A 20,912-nucleotide genomic window follows, 5' to 3' on the forward strand; every position below is an offset into this window, starting at 1 on the left:
TAAACAGACCTCCCTTGATCGTGTGTAATTTCTAATGACTCAATGCACAATTTTAAGGCTATTGAATGATCATATTGTTGTTATGCTGTGATATTTGCTATTTGTAATCTCTCTCTTCCTTTACTCGTACTGCCTGCTCTGTAGTCTTTCTCTAGATCCTAAGTCATGCGGGTATTCAAGGGAATGAACAGGCTGACCATTTGGCTACAGAAGCAGTTGCTTGTCCAACATTCGCTTTGATTGTTTCAGGCATGGATTTGCAAGTGCAAACAAGACCTCTTCTCACTCCGAGATGGGACGAAATCTGGTGGGGTTAATAGTACACCTTCATTTCTCCTGAAAGAAATCCACTGTCCTGTTTCACCTCCACATCTGTCACACCAGATTAATCCATGGTTTTATTTTATGTAATGGACCACCCCCATTGTTGTTGTGGAGCTTCACACACAGTTGCTCACATCTTGGTGGACTACCCCGTCCTTCTGGTTCTCCTGGATTCTTTGCCTCTAATATTGGCAGATGACTGATGTATAGCTGTACTGGTTCTCCATTTTCTCTGTGAAAATAATTTTTATTCTCAGATATCAAGCAATGGAAAATCCCACTTATTTGTGCAGTATGAACCATGGTTCACTGACTGGGTGGGGGTCTTTAATATTGACTATATCTTTTTCTCATCGAGTCTCCTGGCTTCTTTGATTTTTTGATGGTGTGGGTTTGTTATTGTTAATAATTATGCTTGGTTCTTTGTCTAGTGGTTTCTCAAATTTTACAAAAGAGTTTGTGTGTATATAGATCTGTCATAGCATATAAAAGTTTATAATCTTTTGGACTGTATGCCTATTCTTCTTTTGATTATTTCAGATTGCTGATGGCCAGAGAGATCTCATTACTAAGCTTTCTCTTAAAACTAGAAAGTTTATTGGTAACACTAGCATGGATCCTCAATTATCTTTACTTATGGCAAATCAAGCTCGTGTGCAAGAAGCAGATCTGGTGCTTGACCCTTTTGTGGGATCAGGTGAGGTTAATAGTGCAATCTTATATTTGAAGTATGTTGTTTGAAAGTGTAATAATGTATTATTAGTAACATTGAGGACAGTGAAAAAGAAGTACAGTGGTGCAAACAATGCAAGGAACACAGTTTTGGAATCGACTGTGTAACTTCTGATTTGAGAAATTTGCTTTTATGTGTAACATTTCAGAACTGTGCTAAATAGTATATCAGCGACTGTAGGCCAGTAGAGATTGTTTTGTATCTTTCATGAAGTTAGAGTGCCACTACCTGTAACATTCTTGATATTGTGAGCAAGGAGGGTTAGCTGAGTATTACATAATTGTGTGTAGTGTTCCATACCATTTTCTGCAGAATAGTCGTTCCGTCTTACAGAATTAATGTTATATGAACATTGGATGTGTTCTATAATTTTAGGGCATACCAATGTGAGCATAGTAAGTCTGCACTTTTGTGTGCGGGGTTCAATGAATAATGCAATATTTTTTTCTGAAAGCATGTTGGTTTTATTCAGCATTCCAATGCATCACATTATTCTCCACTCTTTTATCTACAAAACACTATTTTTCAACATAATCTCTTTTCGTTGGGGTGGCCTTACTTCACCTTACTAGGAGGGCCTATATGCGTGCTATGTACCATTCCACTAGTTGACATTGGAGCCAATGTCTTGCTGTATCGGTAACCTCCCTGTCAATCATATACTGCTTCCCGCAGAGAGCATCCTTCATTGGGCCAGACACATCGAAATCAGAAGGTGCGAGATTCGGGTTGTAGGTTGGATGAGGAAGAACAGATCAGTGAAGTTTTATGAGCTCCTCTTGGGTGTGCAGACTCGTGTACGGCCTTGCGGTGTCAAAGTCATTTCTTCAGTTTCCTGAGAGTAGTACAACACACTTCAGAGTTGATTGTTGCCACATGGGGGAGGACACCAAACAGAATAAATCCTTCAGAATCCTTCAGGATCCCAGACGACGGTCACCACAACTTCACTGGCTGAGGGTGTGGCTTTGAACATTTTCTTTGGAGGAGAGGTGCTGTTTTGTTTCCGGTTCGAAGTGATGAACCCGTGTTTCATCATCTGTGATGACGTTCAGCAAAAATTTGTCATAATCAACTTCATACCGTGCAAGCAATTCTGCAAAGATGATCCTTCATTGCTCTTTACGGTCTTCTTTTAGGTGGCGAGGAACCCAGTGGGCGCACACCTCTAAGACCCCAACTGGTGGATGAGTGTTTCAGCACTGCTGACAGAGCTGTGCAGGTGTGCAATGACGTGTTTAATTGTGAACTGTCAATCACCTCAAATGACAGGGTCTGTATGTTCAAACACTGCAGGAGTCACGACAGTGTGCGACCTGCCGGCAAGCGGGAGATCGGACATTTTTGCGCGACCTTGTTGCAGTGATGACAGACACCTCACCCAGTGACTGACTCGCTCTGCATTTGTTCACTGTAAGGTCTCCGTAGACATTCTACGAGTGCCTGAGAATATCTGCAATGCTCTGGATTTTCCGCCAAAAAAATAACTCGGTGATAACTCTCTGCTTGGAATGCACCTCTGCTACAGATGCCATTTTGAAGGCTACATGTAGTGCTGTTACCTATCAGAACTTCATGAAATTTTAGGGGCCAGAGAAGGAATGTTCCACGATATCCTGCAACAAATTCCGCATTTTTCAACTGAAATTGACTGAGGGAAAAAGTGTTGCATTATTTATTTAATACCCCTTGTACATATGTCCAGCAACTTTTCTCAAAAATTGGAATGACCAACACCTTTTTTCTGTTGTGTTTTACTTCTCATTGCTGCAGCAACCTTCTAAAAATGGAAGATACTAGAAGGGCCATTTCGGTTGCAAACATAAAGCAGAATGTAATTACTATTGTATCAGTTCTATTTACCTCTTCATTATTGAATAGATTTAATTGCTTTTCAACTAAGAAGCAGTCTCCCATTTGTATACATGTTATTTTTGTGGCTGTGCAGCATTTTAAAGCAAAGCCTCTGGTATAACCTTTATGGTGTGAAGACAAAGAAATTTAGACTAGATAAAATTCCAAAAAATGCCAAGAGAAAAAGGTTTGTAGAGAATAACATCTCTTGTACTGTATATGAGGCATAGATGCGCACTCTTAATTATCAACTCAAATCTGTGACACTTCCTGATCTTTCCACTTGATCTTTACTTTCTGACTCTTTAATGCAGCAAGTTTTTCCCAGTGATGACTGATAACCCAAAGAAGTCACTTATGTGTCTGAGCTAGTATACAGAATAAGCTGGTTCATTGTCATGGAGCATATACTGTTTCTTTTGCCCCTCAAATTCTGTTTGGTTAGGAATGATTCCTCGAGATGACTCTTGAGTAGGCTGGCATAGGATGGTGTCATGTGGGAGACCTTTGCTGTAGCCCAGACTTATTTGTAGGTGACGTCTTTGAACGAGAAGTAATTGTGTGTGAGGATATAGGTGTTCATAGCAACCAGGAAGGAGGTAGTAGGTTTGGACTCAGTAGGGCATTGGGTAAGGTAGTACTCACTCTGGCTTTTCTGAACTGCACAGGTGGGAACTCTCCCTACAACATATCCTACGTTCCTGTAACCCCCCACTCCCTCCCCCCCGGTCCTAAACCTTCTCTAGTCCCTGTCTTCACCTACCTACCCCATTTCCTGCTCCCACTCTATTACTACACTCGCCTTCTATCCCATCAGTGCACCTACAAGTCATTTCTCCTTTTCTGCTTCTCTACTCTCCCTTCCCCCTCCCCCTACTCCTCTGCCTTCCTCCTCCTCCTCCCCCTCCTCCTTCCCCATCTCCCAGCATAACCTCTCAACACTGCACTTAGTAGTCCTATTTTGTCCCCACAACATCACTGCATGCTCCAACAGGCGCCAATAGCATCATCCCCCGTCCTAACCTGTATCCCTCCCCATCCCCACCTCATGCTACCTCCTTACTCCCACCACCCATCCCAGCAGATTGCTGTCCACATCAGTCACAGTCACAGCCAGCCGTCAGCCCTCAGCACCCAGATATGGTGACTGTGTGTGTGTGTGTGTGTGTGTGTGTGTGTGTGTGTGTGTGTGTGTGTTTTCTTGTATGGAAGGACTTTGTCTGAAAGCTTAAATATTTTAACGGTCTGTCTCATTGTGCCTGTCTCCAACTCATCGCCTCATCTATGTGGTGAGCAACAATCTGTCCTTTCCATATTGTCATTAGTCCACCCTGGACTTTGTATTGTTAGGAATAAAAATGAAACAGATGAAAAAATTGCAATACTTCCAGGAAATATTTAGGATCTGAGAAGTCTTAATTATCGTGGAAGTTTCTTACAGTCTCTATATAGCTAAACTGAAAATTTAGATGACTGATCGGGGAGATGAGAGAAGTGCACCATGTGTCCATAGCATTCCATAAGTTATGTGGGTTTCCTGGGTGGTGCTAAATAAGGAGTACTGCAAGAGAACTGTGCTTTTTTCTGAGTATGAGTTTGGTGTGACTGGGAGTCATGAACTGGAGGAGTGGTGACCAGAACTAGTCATCTGGAGCCATGAACTCAAGGCATGCTTCAATGGCCTCTGCACAGCCTGGCAGTGGAACATTGTATGCCATAATAAGGCTCAAATACCCAAGTTAAGGGCAACAAATGGTTAAGAGGAAACAGTCATTAGCAGGAAACTTGTAGGTCACTTACTGCATTCCATGTGTAACGTGTTTGCTCAGATGACTGAACCTCTGCCTGAGTTGTGACTTATTTTCCTAGTTGTAATTGGGATCTCAGTGGTTATTATTTCACAAACTAACAACACTCCAAATTGGTGGATGTGCTGCCTGGGAGCAATAACACCAAAACATCTGAAAGCTCTGTGAGTGATAGCCCTCCCAAAATGACACACTAAAGAAATCTACAAACTTTAACAGAGCATTTATTGTGTCACAGAACATTTGCCTTTATTGAAACATGAAAGTGTGTCACCTTCCATTTTTCAAAAAGCTTTGCAGTGTATTGCAGCTACTCATTAATGCTATAAACATATCAGAAACAGAACACATTGTGTAAAAATAGCTACACCTTTACAAGCCACATAATTACAAGATGTGAAGTTGCCAAGTTAGTACAGAGATCTGCATTGTCCCAAATTTCAGCGGGAGTGTAATATTATGCAGGAACCTAATGGGATCTCTTAAGAAAGACGAACTGAGAAAAGATAGCATTATTAGAGGAAAAAAAATTAACAACTCATAACAAAGACAGTAAACAGTGAGCAGGAAAAAACACCTAACTTCAACACACCATTGTTATCATAATACATCAAGTCTGGTTTTATCAATCTCAAAGTGTGATACCTATGTGCTGGATGCAATAAAGTTTATTAAATGCAAAAATTGTGGTTACACCAGCATAAATTGCAAGGCCCAGGTAATTGTGGCAGATGTGGCAAAGCTGATATAAACCTAAAACACCACATTCATTGCCATTATTCTGCATAAATAGCTGTCGAAATCTTGCAGTTTAAAATTGCTAGTGATCGACAGAAAACTGAGGAAACCAAAGTGACAAAACACATCCCACATGCAAAAGCAGGCAATGCACATAAGGCTATGAACCCACCGGTATTTATAATATATCTTGAAGATGTGATTAATAAGGCAGTAGATACAAGCAATTCTTCAACATAGACTTCTCTGTGGAAGCTAGAACAAACCACCATAACTGCATTTGATCTTACAGTCATAAGCTAAAAATACATCTTAAACACAGGGGAATTGGAAAAACCAGCAATTGTGTCTCAGGCTCTCAGTTGCCAACTTCAGACCCTAAACATAAAAATGTATGTGTACAGTAAAACTGGGCTGGACCATCGAACCTTACTGATTTGATCTGGATGGAATGTCAGAAAGACTCTTTGAAGCTTCTACAAGTTATTACACCAGATGTGTCTCATAAGACTTGTCAGGTGCAGTTGTTTTGGCAGATTTTCGATGACACTGTTGTTGCAATGTGTGGCTGGAGTCAGCAGAAGTAAAAACTGCTCATCACACCTTTCATGTGCTGACCATTGTCAACAAACAGTGTCAGTTTGTTTCCTGTTGTTGTTGTGGTTTTCAGTCCTGAGACTGGTTTGATGCAGCTCTCCATGCTACTCTATCCTGTGCAAGCTTCTTCATCTCCCAGTACAAACTGCAACCTACATCCTTCTGAATCTGCTTAATGTATTCACCTCTTGGTCTCCCTCTACGATTTTTACCCTCCACGCTGCCCTCCAATACTAAATTGGTGATCCCTTGATGCCTCAGAACATGTCCTACCAACCGATCCTTATCTTATCCCCAATCCTATTCAATACTTCCTCATTAGTTATGTGATCTACCCATCTAATCTTTAGCATTCTTCTGTAGCACCACATTTCGAAAGCTTCTATTCTCTTCTTGTCCAAACTATTTATCGTCCATGTTTCACTTCCATACATGGCTACACTCCATACAAATACTTTCAGAAACGACTTCCTGACACTTAAATCTATACTCGATGTTAACAAATTTCTGTTCTTCAGAAACGCTTTCCTTGCCATTGCCAGTCTACATTTTATATCCTCTCTACTTCGACCATCATCAGTTATTTTGCTCCCCAAATAGCAAAACTCCTTTACTACTTTAAGTGTCTCATTTTCCTGTTGCAAACAAAATTATTTTTGAAGTGGAATTTTATGTTCCCATTCAGTCAAGTGGACCCAAATTAATCCAGTGCAGTATTCCTGTTTATCAATGTGTTAACAGGGGCAGTAAAACAAGAACCAGTGCTTCAGCAGCAGCTGATGATGCCAGTTTCAGTGATATTGAACGAGTTATGGATCAGTGCCACATGTACCGCCTAGTGACTATCTAAATTATATGAAACCTTGTGGGAAAATAAATTGTCTTGCTATAAATGTAATGGAGACGAGCAATTTTATTGAATGTTCTAAGATGGAGAACCACATTGTGAACCTTAAAGTTCATACCAAAGAAAACAAAATTAATTGGACACAAATACATGAAATAACGTTGGAAAAGGAAGAGCCATTCAAGTTGTACATAAAAGCAGACCATAATGATGATTCCTATATCGCTGTCGGCCTACATAAGAAACAAAGCAGAAGACCATCTAACTCAAACTTTAATGGACTCTTTGAACCACTATAGCCTCGAGGGAATGCCATACTAGATGTAGCTTGAAGATCTCAAATCTGTGTTTTACTTGATACCTAGCACTGCTAAACACTTTTATCATTCTGTTACCGGAGATGATCAAGTTGTTAGGGACCTTGAAGGATTTACTGGTGTATTTGATTTTGGAGAAGGAGCTTAATGATGGCAAAAAGGTTGCATAATGCGCAAAGCGGGGCATTGAGTTTAGTATGTATTTCATAAAATTACTTGATAAACCACAGTACAAATACACACACAAAACACATGCACCCATACACGCGCCTGTGCCCCTACATTGTGTTGGCTGGGCACATAATACCAGCACTGTATTTCAGCAGAGGGACTACGGGTTTTGTACAGTGTGGGGGTGGGGGGGGGGGGGGGGGGGGGGAGAGGGGTTTTGGATGTTCAGTGAGAGACTGAGAGAGAAGCAGCAGTTTTGCTGCCTAGAAATACAGAAGGGGGTGGGGGGTGACAGGTTCACAGGCTAGGCATGTGTTGCACAGGTGCTGGAACCAATGGGATGCAGTGCATGATAGAGGTGACATGGGGACGGGGCTTGGGTGGGGCTGACAGGACAGAAGAAGGGGAAACTGTTCCTTCCCACTCCTCCTAAAGCAGTATTCCATCACCCACACAACCTGCACAACATTCTGGTCCATATGCCTTTGTCATTCCCAATACCTTGCCATAGAGATTGTATTCCTGTCAAAAGCCCAGATACAGGTCTTGCCCAATCTACCGATTCAACACTTCCTACTCCATTCCTGTTACAGGCTTACCTTACCCCATCGGAGGCAGGGCTACTTGTGAAAGCAACTGTGTCATATGTGAATTTTGCTGCAATCACTGTACAGTTTTTTTTTATATCAGTATGACAATGAACCAGCTGTTCATCTTAATGAATGGCTACTGCCAAATTGTGGCCAAGAGAAAAGTTGACCACCCAGTGGCACAACATCCTGCTGGCAACAACATGCTTGATTTCAATGGCTGATTCACAAACGAGGCTATCTGGATCCTTCTATCCAGCACCAACTTTTCTGGACTATGCAGATGAGAGTTATGCTTGCAACACATCATTTTGTCTCATAACTGTCCTGGCCTCAGTCTCCATTAACCACAGTCCCCACAACTTCCACCCAACAGTTTCTCCTTCCCATGTCATGTCATCACCTTCATCACATGCTGGATCCTCCTGGCTCTGGTATCTGCACATCACATACCTAGCCCTTGCACTTGCCACCCCTCCTTCCCACATTACATCCAGGAAACACTTTGTAACAGTTCGTGGTTGGTTGGTTGGTTGGTTTGTCAGGGAGGGGACCAAACAGCCAGGTCATCGGTCCCATAGGATTAGGGAAGGAAGTCAGCAGTGCCCTTTCAAAGGAACCAGCTCGGTGTTTGCCTGAAGTGATTTTGGGAAATCATGGGAAATCTAAATCAGGATGGCTGGACTTGGGTTTGAAATGTCATCCTCTCGAATGTGAGTACAGTGTGCTAACCACTGTGGGACTTCGCTTGGTGTAACAATTCATGCTAATACATGTACTCTGTATGACATGATATGAATAACAGATCTCTCAAATCTTAATGACAGTTCATCTTCCTTTCTTATTCTAGTGATGTTATATTGATTGTCACGGTACTCCTTGCTCCATGGTGTGCAGCATATTTCTGAAATGAGAAGAGACTGTTGGAGTAAACCATGCCAATCAGCAGGTGCCATGAAGCATGATAAAGCAGCTCTTATCATCCTGCCTTGCAGAAATGCTGTGTTCATCAATTTTTAGGAGACAGAATCATCTGCAGTTTGTTCATAGGTGGCATAGTTGGTTGAATTGATGACAGTGTTTTTTTTCTGACAAAATAGCATGTTCAAAAAGCCATTGATGATTTTTGTAATTTGTGAATTTATGGAAAAACTATCTCAATGAATCGTTCAATCGATGAAACAATGACATAAAAGTTTAATGGGAATGAAGTATATTTTGTGATGACGTCAAGTGGAACTTTTCCATTCCCAATGTGCAGTAGCTGTTTTGACGATGTGGCTGGCACACTCTGCTGTAGACGTATGCAAATATTAATCTTTAATGTAAGTTTATGCACGTCTCCGAAGATGCTTTGAAGCTTGCATTGAGTTCCATCAGCCAGAGTTGATTTTAGTACAACTGGTGTAGTCTGTATGAAGTCAAATGCTAATATGTCAGCTTCACCAAACAGTTGTGCATTTCCTCATAAATTTTGAAGAGATCAATTAAGCGCTTCAAGCAACTTCTTATGTGCCATGGTGCATTCATTCCAGTCAGTTAGTTTTGAAATTAGCTATAATTTTGCCGTGCCAGAACCTTTTGAAATATAACATATTTGAGTCTTTGCAAAATGTATATTGAAAGGTAATTTGAGCACTGAATGTACTCTATGGCCAGCATTGAATAATGTAGCTGCAATACCTGATGATGTAAGAGCCAAAGGAATTCTATTTTGAGAGTAAATGTTAGCTTACACCAAACTGAATAGAAACATTTTTCCTGTGCTACTGGACAAAATGAAAAATAGGTTGCCACTACCATTGACCACCACATTTTTAATTGTTTTGTAGGCTAACTTTTGATCTACAAGGAAGAATTGTTCATGTGCTATGACAAATCCACACAAGGCATCAGCGTTTAATTGTTGTTCTGTCAATAAATCTTGATCACAGTGGTTATGCACAGAACACTATGGTGCAACCATGCCAAGCTGAAAGAGTGCTTTATTGTTGATGATTAAGCATATGTCTTAGATTTCTGTGAGAGATTCACTGAAAATGCTGTCCAAAAATAGAATGTTGTTACCTTTCGTAATGGTATGAATTTGGTATGAAATATCTTTGCTCAAGCCCGCACTGAATTTTTCCCACATATCATTTGGTTTGGATGGTGAACATGTGGTCAAAATAATGGCAAATAATGTTCGTATTTTGTGTGGGTGGCAACTGAAGGAGGCGTCCATCAATGTGGTTTCTCAGTGTTTATCACTTTCAAGTAAAGCTTCTCTGCATGTCTGGCATTCTACACCATTAATCATTCTGAAATTGGCAAATGAAGTTGGACCTGTCATATTAATCAGCAGCATTCTCAAATAGTAGCATGTGGCATTATTGGGTGTACTGTGTGAATATGGCTCAATACATCAGAGGAATATAGATTTTGATAGCCTTTACCCATGTGCCTTATTCACATCCTTAAAATTTTTTGAAATAGTATTCCATGTGTAGTCCTTTGGTACCTCCATGTACTTCATGTTTTGGCAAAAACATTACGGCACAGCACAAAAAATGGTGCCACACTTGCGTTTGCTAGTGCAGCAAAAACATTTTATGCATTCTCCTCTGTGAAATATACTCTTTGTCCATTTTTAAGGTGAACACTAAGATGAACAACATCGGTGTGCTGCCTGTGAATTTGAGAATTGAAAATGCATCTCACTGCCTTGTTGCTGCTGCTATATCAACATGTTTCAAAGTGTGTAACATCATCTGTGTGCGTATTGCAATATTGTCCATTTACAAGCACTAAATTGTTTTTATCTTTTTATAGCACTAAATTTTTTTTATCTTTTTATTTTTTGTATTATATATATATATATATATATATATATATATATATATATATATAAACAAAGATGATGTGACTTACCAAATGAAAATGCTGGCAGGTTGACAGACACACAAACAAACACAAACATACACACAAAATTCAAGCTTTCGCAACAAACTGTTGCCTCACCAGGAAAGAAGGAAGGAGAGGGAAAGACCAAAGGATGTGGGTTTTAAGGGAGAGGGTAAGGAGTCATTCCAATCCCTATATATATATATATATCTTAAAGTTCCCATCTCTGGCTGCAACCCTTCTTTCCATCAGTCCCTATACCAGTTCCAAACTGAACAATCCATTGCCCTCACCCACCTAATCCTTCACCTACACATCAACTCAGCCAATGAACACACCCGTCAACTCCTATCCTTAATAATCTTTCCTCTCCCACATCCACACCGGCTGTTCAGAGCATCCTCCTACAGGCCAACCGTAAATTAGAACAGCATGCCACCCTCCACCTCAAAAAACTATCCAATCTCCTGGTTTCCCACCTCCGGAAAGGCAGCTCACTCACCCTTCACAACCTTTCCAGCAAACCTCAACCTCCTCTCATTGCACACAAACCCAGTCTCTCCCATCTACTCAATCTCCCACTTCCAGCTCCACTCCCTCCAAAACCTCAAAATTCCAATGAACACAATCTGGAACCACAACACCCTAATTCAGTAGTTAACCTTTCCTCCAAACCTCTCTCCCAATCCGAAACCTCTGTCCTATCCAAAGGCCTCACCTTCATCCCCACTCCCAGATTCAACCAAACAGCCCTCGTCAAAGATTTACTGTCCTACACTCGTACTCCCTGCTGGAAATATCACTTTGCCACAAAGAAAAATGATCCTAATCCTACTCCTAATGATCCAACTCCCCAAGACACCATCCAAATTGAACCCTGCTTGGAACAGTTCCGTCCTCTGTCGCAGCGGGACCCACCTCATCTTCCTCAAAATCGCCCTCTCCAAACCTTCCAGGAATTTCTGACTTCCAGCCTTGCATCTCAATCCTTCTTAAAAAAACCTTAATCCTACTCCCAACATCACCACTGCTGAAGCCCAGGCTACCCGTGATCTGAAGGCTGACCGATCCATCGTCTTTCTTCCGGCGGACAAGGGTTCCACGACCGTGGTACTTAATTGTCGGGAGTATGTGGCTGAGGGACTGCTTCAGCTTTCAGACAACACCACATACAAAGTTTGCCAAGGTAACCCCATTCCCGATGTCCAGGCGGAGCTTCAAGGAATCCTCAGAACCTTAGGCCCCCTGCAAAACCTTTCACCTGACTCCATCAATCTCCTGACTCCACCGACACCAAGCACCACTACCTTCTACCTACTTCCTTAAATCCACAAACCCAATCATCCCGGCTGCCCCATTGTAGCTGGTTACCAAGCCCCCACAGAACGTATCTCTGCCTACGTAGATCAACACCTTCAACCCATTACATGCAGTCTCTCATCCTTCATCAAAGACACCAACCACTTTCTCGAATGCCTGGAATCCTTACCCAATCTGTTACCCCCGGAAACCATCCTTGTAACCATTGATGCCACTTCCTTATACACAAATATTCCGCACGTCCAGGGCCTCGCTGCGATGGAGCATTTCCTTTCACGCCGATCACCTGCCACCCTACCTAAAACCTCTTTCCTCATCACATTAGCCAGCTTCATCCTGACCCACAACTTCTTCACTTTTGAAGGCCAGACATACCAACAATTAAAGGGAACAGCCATGGGTACCAATATGGCCCCCTCGTACGCCAACCTATTCATGGGTCGCTTAGAGGAAGCCTTCTTGGTTACACAGGCCTGCCAACCCAAAGTTTGGTACAGATTTATTGATGACATCTTCATGATCTGGACTCACAGTGAAGAAGAACTCCAGAATTTCCTCTCCAACCTCAACTCCTTTGGTTCCATCAGATTCACCTGGTCCTACTCCAAATCCCATGCCACTTTCCTTGACGTTGACCGCCACCTGTCCAATGGCCAGCTTCACACGTCCGTCCACATCAAACCCACCAACAAGCAACAGTACCTCCATTATGACAGCTGCCACCCATTCCACATCAAACGGTCCCTTCCCTACAGCCTAGGTCTTCGTGGCAAACGAATCTGCTCCAGTCCGGAATCCCTGAACCATTACACCAACAACCTGGCAACAGCTTTCGCATCCCGCAACTACCCTCCCGACCTGGTACAGAAGCAAATAACCAGAGCCACTTCCTCATCCCCTCAAACCCAGAATCCCCCACAGAAGAACCACAAAAGTGCCCCACTTGTGACAGGATACTTTCCGGGACTGGGCCAGAGTCTGAATGTGGCTCTCCTGCAGGGATATGACTTCCTCAAATCCTGCCCTGAAATGAGATCCATCCTTCATGAAATCCTCCCCACTCCACCAAGAGTGTCTTTCCGCCATCCACCTAACCTTCGTAACCTGTTAGTTCATCCCTATGAAATCCCCAAACCACCTTCCCTACCCTCTGGCTCCTATCCTTGTAACCGCCCCCGGTGTAAAACCTGTCCCATGCACCCTCCCACCACCACCTACTCCAGTCCTGTAACCCGGAAGGTGTACACGATCAAAGGCAGAGCCACATGTGAAAGCACCCACGTGATTTACCAACTGACCTGCCTACACTATGATGCATTCTATGTGGGAATGACCAGCAGCAAACTGTCCATTCGCATGAATGGACACAGGCAGACAGTGTTTGTTGGTAATGAGGATCACCCTGTGGCTAAGCATGCCTTGGTGCACGGCCAGCACATCTTGGCACAGTGTTACACCGTCCGGGTTATCTGGATACTTCCCACCAACACCAACCTATCCGAACTCCGGAGATGGGAACTTGCTCTTCAATATATCCTCTCTTCCCGTTACCCACCAGGCCTCAATCTCCGCTAATTTCAAGTTGCCGCCACTCATACCTCACCTGTCATTCAACATCATCTTTGCCTCTGCACTTCCACCTCGACTGACATCTCTGCCCAAACTCTTTGTCTTTAAATATGTCTGCTTGTGTCTGTATATGTGTGGATGGATATGTGTGTGTGTGCGAGTGTATACCCGTCCTTTTTTCCCCCTAAGGTAAGTCTTTCCGCTCCCGGGATTGGAATGACTCCTTACCCTCTCCCTTAAAACTCACATCCTTTCGTCTTTCCCTCTCCTTTCCTCTTTCCTGATGAGGCAACAGTTTGTTGCGAAAGCTTGAATTTTGTGTGTATGTTTGTGTTTGTATGTGTGTCTATCGACCTGCCAGCGCTTTCGTTCGGTAAGTCAAAGATGTTACAGTCAATCTGATGTTGATTTCAGTATTGGCATTTTTCATGCTAATTCTAGCTGTGTGACCTCCATTATGTGGTTCATGGCATCGGTATTGAGGATGGTCATTATCACCATTGCAAGTATGATGAATCAGTTTTCTTGGATGCTTTTTCAAGCATTTTTTATCTGCAAAAATGCATGGTGATCGTTGGTTCATAGCAGCTCATGGTCCTTGCACCATATGTTTGGTGACAATATTGAATAGCAGTTGATCATCTTCAAGATATGGTGTTTCTGCAGAAATTACATCATCAATTTGAACTGAATATATTTTCATTTTCAGCCATATGAGAATGTGTGTATGAAGGAGACCTTTCTTTTGCCACTCCACAGAGTACATCCAGCATTTAATTGCACCATAAATGTGATGCTTCACCATTAAAGCCCTCAATGCAGAGAATTTTCGTTTGAAAACATGCAGTCAAATCGTCTCAGTCAGATAGAGCTTGACCAGGCAATAGACCTTCTTTATCTCGTTCCTCGCTGGATTGCATGTGAATGTTTTAAGTCAGAATGCCCCATGAACCATCATGTGTGATGGCATCCTGTCTGTATTTATTCACGTGTTGCTGATTGAGAGTGAATGTCAATCGAAATAGCTTCATTTTTCCAATGTCACTGACATTTCCATCATTCGCAATCACACATCATAAATGAATGTACTCCTCTGAACTAAGTGATTTTTGATTTAATCAAATGAAGAGGAGATGATCACACTCAATTTTCGCATACATATCTACTGCGTATTGATGAAACAGTTGACAGCATTGTAAAATATGATTTGTTCTGTTTTGATGTATCTTTATGTGGTATGAATAATAATTCATTGCTAATACTTTTTTATTACGTTCATCACCTGAAAAATAATTAAGAGGAAAGAAGTGGTTAGAAAAATGGAAATTAGATGTGCAAAATTATAAGGGATAGTTTGTTTTTGTTTTATACATGAAATGTGTGCAGGTAAAAGTGAGTGCAGTTATTTGTATTTGGACTAGTGTACATAATATTGACATGATATCCGCCCTCCCCCTCCCAAAAATTGTGGGATGCTGCAGCACATCATGACATTGATGCATTTCAGCGTGTTATTACTTCCTTGTAGGATTATATCATGCTTATGACACTCTTGCCCATTATAACAATCACTACTTCACTGATGGTAGGTGTGTTGTAGTGTCTACCATGCCTTGTAACTGCAGTTTTGTTGGCTCTGGTGTGCATTGGATAATGGTCAGCTGGTACTCTTCAATTGCTGATTTGAACAATTTTATCAGGGTATTGTGTCAGTGCAAAAAGATTTCAAAGAAGATAATATATAATGTGTGGGGCCTGGAATCACACTGTGTCACTGATCAACTTCCACATAATTCTCGGCCACAAAGTAGATTTGTAGAAATTTATGTTCAGCACTGGGAAATGGAAGAAGTTGTCTAATAATTTGTTGGCCCCAAACAATGTCATTTGAAATGCCAAATTGTATTTGTGAATGTATTGTAGAAGGTGCTTGGAATCAGCAGTCACCTCAAAGCAATGACAACAGAGGTTCATGTGGTGTACACAGATTTGGGAGTTTAACTTTCCCATTTTCACAGCGCATGCACATGACTTATCCATGTGGCTGGTGTCTAGACTTGGATGCAGATTGTAGTTGTAACTGACCCAGTATTGGAATGCAGCAAGAGTTAAGTCAGCATACACTGTTCATTGAGATCGAGTAACACGGAAATGTTCTGCGTTCACTCTGTTAGTTGCCATGCTGATTCCATTGCACCATGATTGAGTAGCTCATAAATAGCAGCTAAATTTTCTTACTGCACATTGCCTTTCTGAATCCAAAGCACTTGATCGAGCAGGTTATAAACGATCAGATAAATGTCTTGCTGTGCATTGATCTTCCAATTCTAATACACTTGATTGAGTGACTTGTAAATTATGTGATTCTTTGCTTGCTTGATACTCCTCACTTTATAGAGAAGCATGTAATCACTTTCTCTTTGTGCCTGGCTGGCAGATCTACCAATTGATACGCATTTAGGAGGCTTGATTATTTTCATGGCGAAAACAACTACTACTGTACGAAGTTTCAACACAATTTGATGAACTAATTATTTTGCTTATCTATAGAAGTTATTGTGTATGCTACTCACTTTTGTTAAGCAGACTGTTACATGGGACGACCGACATCTGAGAGCTTACAGAAATTGCACCATATAGAAGACGAAATGTCGAGACTTGCAGCATTGGTTTTTCATAGTCAGTTTTAATGGAAAACCTGCACATTGTTGCTGAAAAAGCTGTATAGCTACAAATCTTCTCCAGACAGTGCCAGTCATTTTGCAAAAAACCAAGCATAAATCAGGCCATTACATTTTGAGATCATACATTCTGAACAGGCAAACAAACATTTGTTTTTGGGCAGTTAAGATATAATTTTGCACTTTGACAAACATTCTACTGCCACAAATATATATATGAAACTCTGCTTCTTCACTTGCACAAAGTACCAAATACATAAACTGCTCCCCCTGTGGGTTCGGGGGTAAGAATAGGCCCGCGGTATTCCTGCCTGTCGTAAGAGGCGACTAAAAGGAGTCTCAAACGTTTCGGCCTTCTGTGATGGTCCCCTCTTGGGTTTGACCTCCTTTTTTCCAAATTTCCATTGTTAGTGCGTGCCATTTGGGGAAGGACACCTTACGTGGTGTTTTTCTATTGGTCCATCATGCACCACCATCTTGCATGTTACCTATTGTCGTGTGGGGGGGGATTACACCCAACATCTTCTGGGTTGTCTCCTTCTCGTCTTGTGCGCATTCCTCTTCTTAGTGCCCACGACAACTGTGGACCCTTTCAACACCTAAAATCCAGCTGGTAGCCAGACCGTTGTGGTGGGGTCGTCATGTACCCTCTTGGTGGTAGCCCCCTGACCACGCAGGGATTGCACTACAGATGCCAGAGCTGTTTCCTCCCCATGCATGCCAAGGAGTATGTGCCCATCTTGTCTGGGGCACGGGGACTCCGGGCAATGGGATATCGGCCAGGTACCCGTTGCTTTGGCTGGGTGGCGCCCTTGGGGAGAGCCCTCGTTCGGAGTAGGTGGCATCTGGGTGGATGTGGCGCAATGAAGCCCAACAAATCACACCAAGCTGGTGGTCGCACGGCCACCAGCGTCTCTAAGCGAGGCAGAGTTGAGTTTGATGCTGCGCAATATGACCCTCAGTCGTTCCCCTCATTGGCTGCGCCATGGGAGGGACGCCGATCTAGTGCCAAGCGGAAGCCTTACGTACCGCAATACCTTGTCTGCAGCAGGACTGATGGTGACTCCTTTCTTACGACGAAGCCTCTGTTTTTTGTGGAACACCTGGAGGATAAGTTTGGGGAAGTGGCGGGGTTGTCTAAAATGAGGAATGGGTCCATCCTCCTCAAGACGTCCTCCCCAGCCCAGTCACGAGCGTTGCTCTTGTGTGATTAGCTGGGTGACATCCCTGTTACCGCCACTCCCCACAGTAGCTTAAATATGGTCCAGGGGATTATTTACCATCGTGACCTCTTGTCACAATCCGATGACGAGCTGAGAGCCGACTTGGAACGACGTGGTGTACATTTTGTCCGTCGTGTACATAGAGGACCCAAGACTAACAGGGTGGCCACCGGTGCCTTTATCTTGGCCTTCGAGGGTGATGTCTTGCCCGAGAAGGTCAAGGTAATGGTTTACCGTTGTGATGTCAAGCCATACGTCCCTCCCCCGATGCGGTGTTTCCAGTGCTGGAAGTTTGGGCATATGTCCTCCCGTTGCCCATCCAGCGCTACATGTCGAGATTGCGGACGCCCCTCTCATCCCGATTCTCCATGTGCGCCTCCGCCTGTATGTGTCAACTGTGGGGAGCACCACTCTCCATGCTTGCCGGATTGCCCCGTTCTTCATAAGGAGCGGAAGATAATGGAATTTAAGACCCTGGACCGGCTTACTTATCGAGAGGCAAAACTGAAATATGAAAGGTTGTATCCTGCTTCCATTCGAACATCTTATGCTGCAGCCACGTTATTGTCGCCCACGCGAGCGACGGTTGTCGCCTCATCTGTGCTGCCTTCAGTGGGCCCTCGGGGCCGTGCATCTCTGTCTGCCCCCCTCGTGTCTGGGGCAAGCCTTCCTCTGTTGCCCCCTTAGCAGTTGGGGGCAAACCCTCTTCTGTCGCTCCCCCCACGCTTACTTCGGGAGTGACATCTCCTCCAAAACCAGGGGGCTCGATCCCTCCCTCTCCTTCTCCGCCGGCGTTGCCTCTGCCGGTTCCTCTCTCGCGGAAGGGGTCCCTCGGGGCTCTCCCTTCCTCCATTTCTTCTCCTACCCAGCCGGATGTCAGCCAGTGGCTGAAGGTTCCGCCACCTGCTGGTCGTAGGGCTTCTGCGTCGTCGTCAGCCTCCGACGCTCCTTCAGAGAAGCTCTCCCAGCCCTCTCACCCTAAGGGCTGACGTGAGAAGAAGGAACGGAATGTGTCCAAGAAGAAGGATGTTCCGGCGGTTTCAGTACCGCCTGCTGTACATAGTCCTGGCTCCGGGGATGAGGTGGAGATCCTCGCCTCTGCCGCGGATCTCGCCCTCACGGAACCCTCGGGGGCCTTTCCTATGGACACAGCTGACTCTCCCCCCGTGGCGGCAGTTGGCTCTGAGGCGCCGTCTGCCTCTTAATCGCATTCACGCCCTCCCAGTCCCTTCCTGCTTCCATTCTCCAGTGGAACTGCGGCGGTTATTTCCGCCACCTGCCTGAGCTCCGGATGCTTCTGAGTGTTTCCCCTGTTCTCTGCATTGCTCTGCAGGAAACTTGGTTTCCAGCAATGCGGACCCCCGCCCTTCGCGGTTATCGAGGATACTATAAGAACCGTGCTGCCTGTCAACGAGCGTCAGGTGGGGTTTGCCTCTTTGTTCACCACTCTGTCTGTAGCTCGCCATTACCCCTTCTGACGCCTTTAGAGGCAGTCGCTGCCAGGGTTGAGCTCTCGCCGGCTATTACTGTTTGCTCTGTTTACATTCCTCCTGATGGGGAGCTCTCCCGACATGTCTTGGCTGCGCTGCTGTCTCAGCTCCCACCACCATTGCTGCTTCTGGGCAATTTCAATGCCCACAACCCTCTATGGGGTGGGACTGTCTACGATGACCGCGGTCGGGCCGTGGAGCATGTGTTGGCTCAGCTCGACCTTAGCCTCTTGAATACCGGTGCTCCCATGCATTTCAGTGTGGCCCATGGCTCGTTCTCGGCCATCGTTCTCTCTCTTTGCAGCCCCGGACTTGTCCCATCCCTCCACTGGAGAGTGCATCCTGACCTGTGTGGTAGTGACCATTTTCCCATCTATTTGTCACTGCCCCAGTGTCATTCTTCTGGGCGCCTGCCCCGCTGGGCTCTCAACAGGGCTGACTGGCCGGCTTTTACTTCTGCTGCAACCATTGAGTCTCCCCCGCAGGGTGACATTGACGAGGTGGTCCGTGTCTTAACCACGTCAATCATTTCAGCGGCCGAGGCTGCCATTCCCCGCTCTTCTGGACTCCCTCGGAGGAAGGCTGTACCCTGGTGGTCGCCGGAGATTGCTGAGGCTATTCACGACCGTAGGCGGGCTCTCCAGCGACATAGGCGGCACCCATCTCTAGAGACCCTCACCGCCTTTAAGAGGCTCCGTGCCTTGGCGCTGTCTGCACGGACACTGCCGCCATTGCTGAACACCTTGCCGCGCACTTTGCTAAGAGCTCTGCGACTGCCACTTACCCCCCCGCCTTTCACTCTCTAAAGAAGCGAGCCGAGCAGACACCGTTATCATTCCACACGCGTCGTTCTGAAAAATACAATGCTCCTTTCAGCGAGAGGGAATTCCTCGCTGCCCTCGCCGATTGCCCAGATACAGCACCAGGACCGGACTGCATCCACGCGCAGATGCTGAAGCATCTCTCCAGGGACTGCCAGAGACACATCCTCACCATCTTTAACCGCATTTGGAGCGAGGGCGTGTTCCCGTCGCAGTGGTGAGAGGGTGTTATTGTCCCCATCTTGAAGCCCAGTGCGGACCCACTGGCGGTGGACAGCTATCGTCCCATTACCCTCACCAACGTTCTGTGCAAATTGCTCGAACGTATGGTGGGGCGGCGTTTGTGTTGGGTCCTTGAGTCGCGCGGTCTCCTCGCTCCATCCCAGGGTGGCTTCCATCGGGGCCGGTCTGCAGCAGACAATTTGGTGCGGCTGGAATCTGCTATCCGCACGGCCTTTGCCCGACGTCAGCATCTCGTTGCTGTATTTTTTGATCTGCGGAAGGCGTATGACACCACTTGGAGGCATCACATCCTTGCTATGTTGCATGAGTGGGGTCTTCGTGGTCGGCTCCCGGCTTTTCTTCAAACCTTTCTATTGCGCTGCTCTTTCCGGGTGCAAGTCGGTGCCACCTCTAGTTCCTCTTATACACAGGAAAATGGGGTCCCGCAGGGCTCGGTGTTGAGCGTCTCCTTATTTCTAGTGGCCATTAATGGTCTGGCTGCAACTGTGGGGTCGTCGTTGTCTCCTTCTTTGTATGCTGACGACTTCTGAATCTCATTTAGCTCCACGACTACAGGAGTCGTCGAACGCAGGCTGCAAGTAGCCGTTCGCAAGGCAGCATCATGGACTCTGACTCATGGTTTTCAGTTCTCTACAGCCAAGACTCGAGTTATGCACTTCTGCAGGCGTCGGACGGTCCACCCACATCAACCAGTCTTCGGCCA

At 44.7% G+C, this 20,912-nt stretch overlaps 1 protein-coding gene across 2 annotated transcripts in view; it reads left to right on the top strand.

Moving 5' to 3' along the window:
- Nucleotides 1-20,912, top strand: part of LOC124606560 (tRNA (guanine(10)-N2)-methyltransferase homolog) — a 196,526-nt gene that overhangs the window by 72,029 nt on the left and 103,585 nt on the right. For both annotated transcript variants that reach the window (XM_047138554.1, XM_047138547.1), the window contains one exon: nucleotides 865-1,021. In XM_047138554.1, the coding sequence (XP_046994510.1) occupies nucleotides 865-1,021 (157 nt within the window). The remainder of the gene's footprint in view (nucleotides 1-864; nucleotides 1,022-20,912) is intronic.

This window comes from Schistocerca americana, chromosome 1 (assembly GCF_021461395.2).
Source record: "Schistocerca americana isolate TAMUIC-IGC-003095 chromosome 1, iqSchAmer2.1, whole genome shotgun sequence".
Taxonomy (NCBI): domain Eukaryota; kingdom Metazoa; phylum Arthropoda; class Insecta; order Orthoptera; family Acrididae; genus Schistocerca; species Schistocerca americana.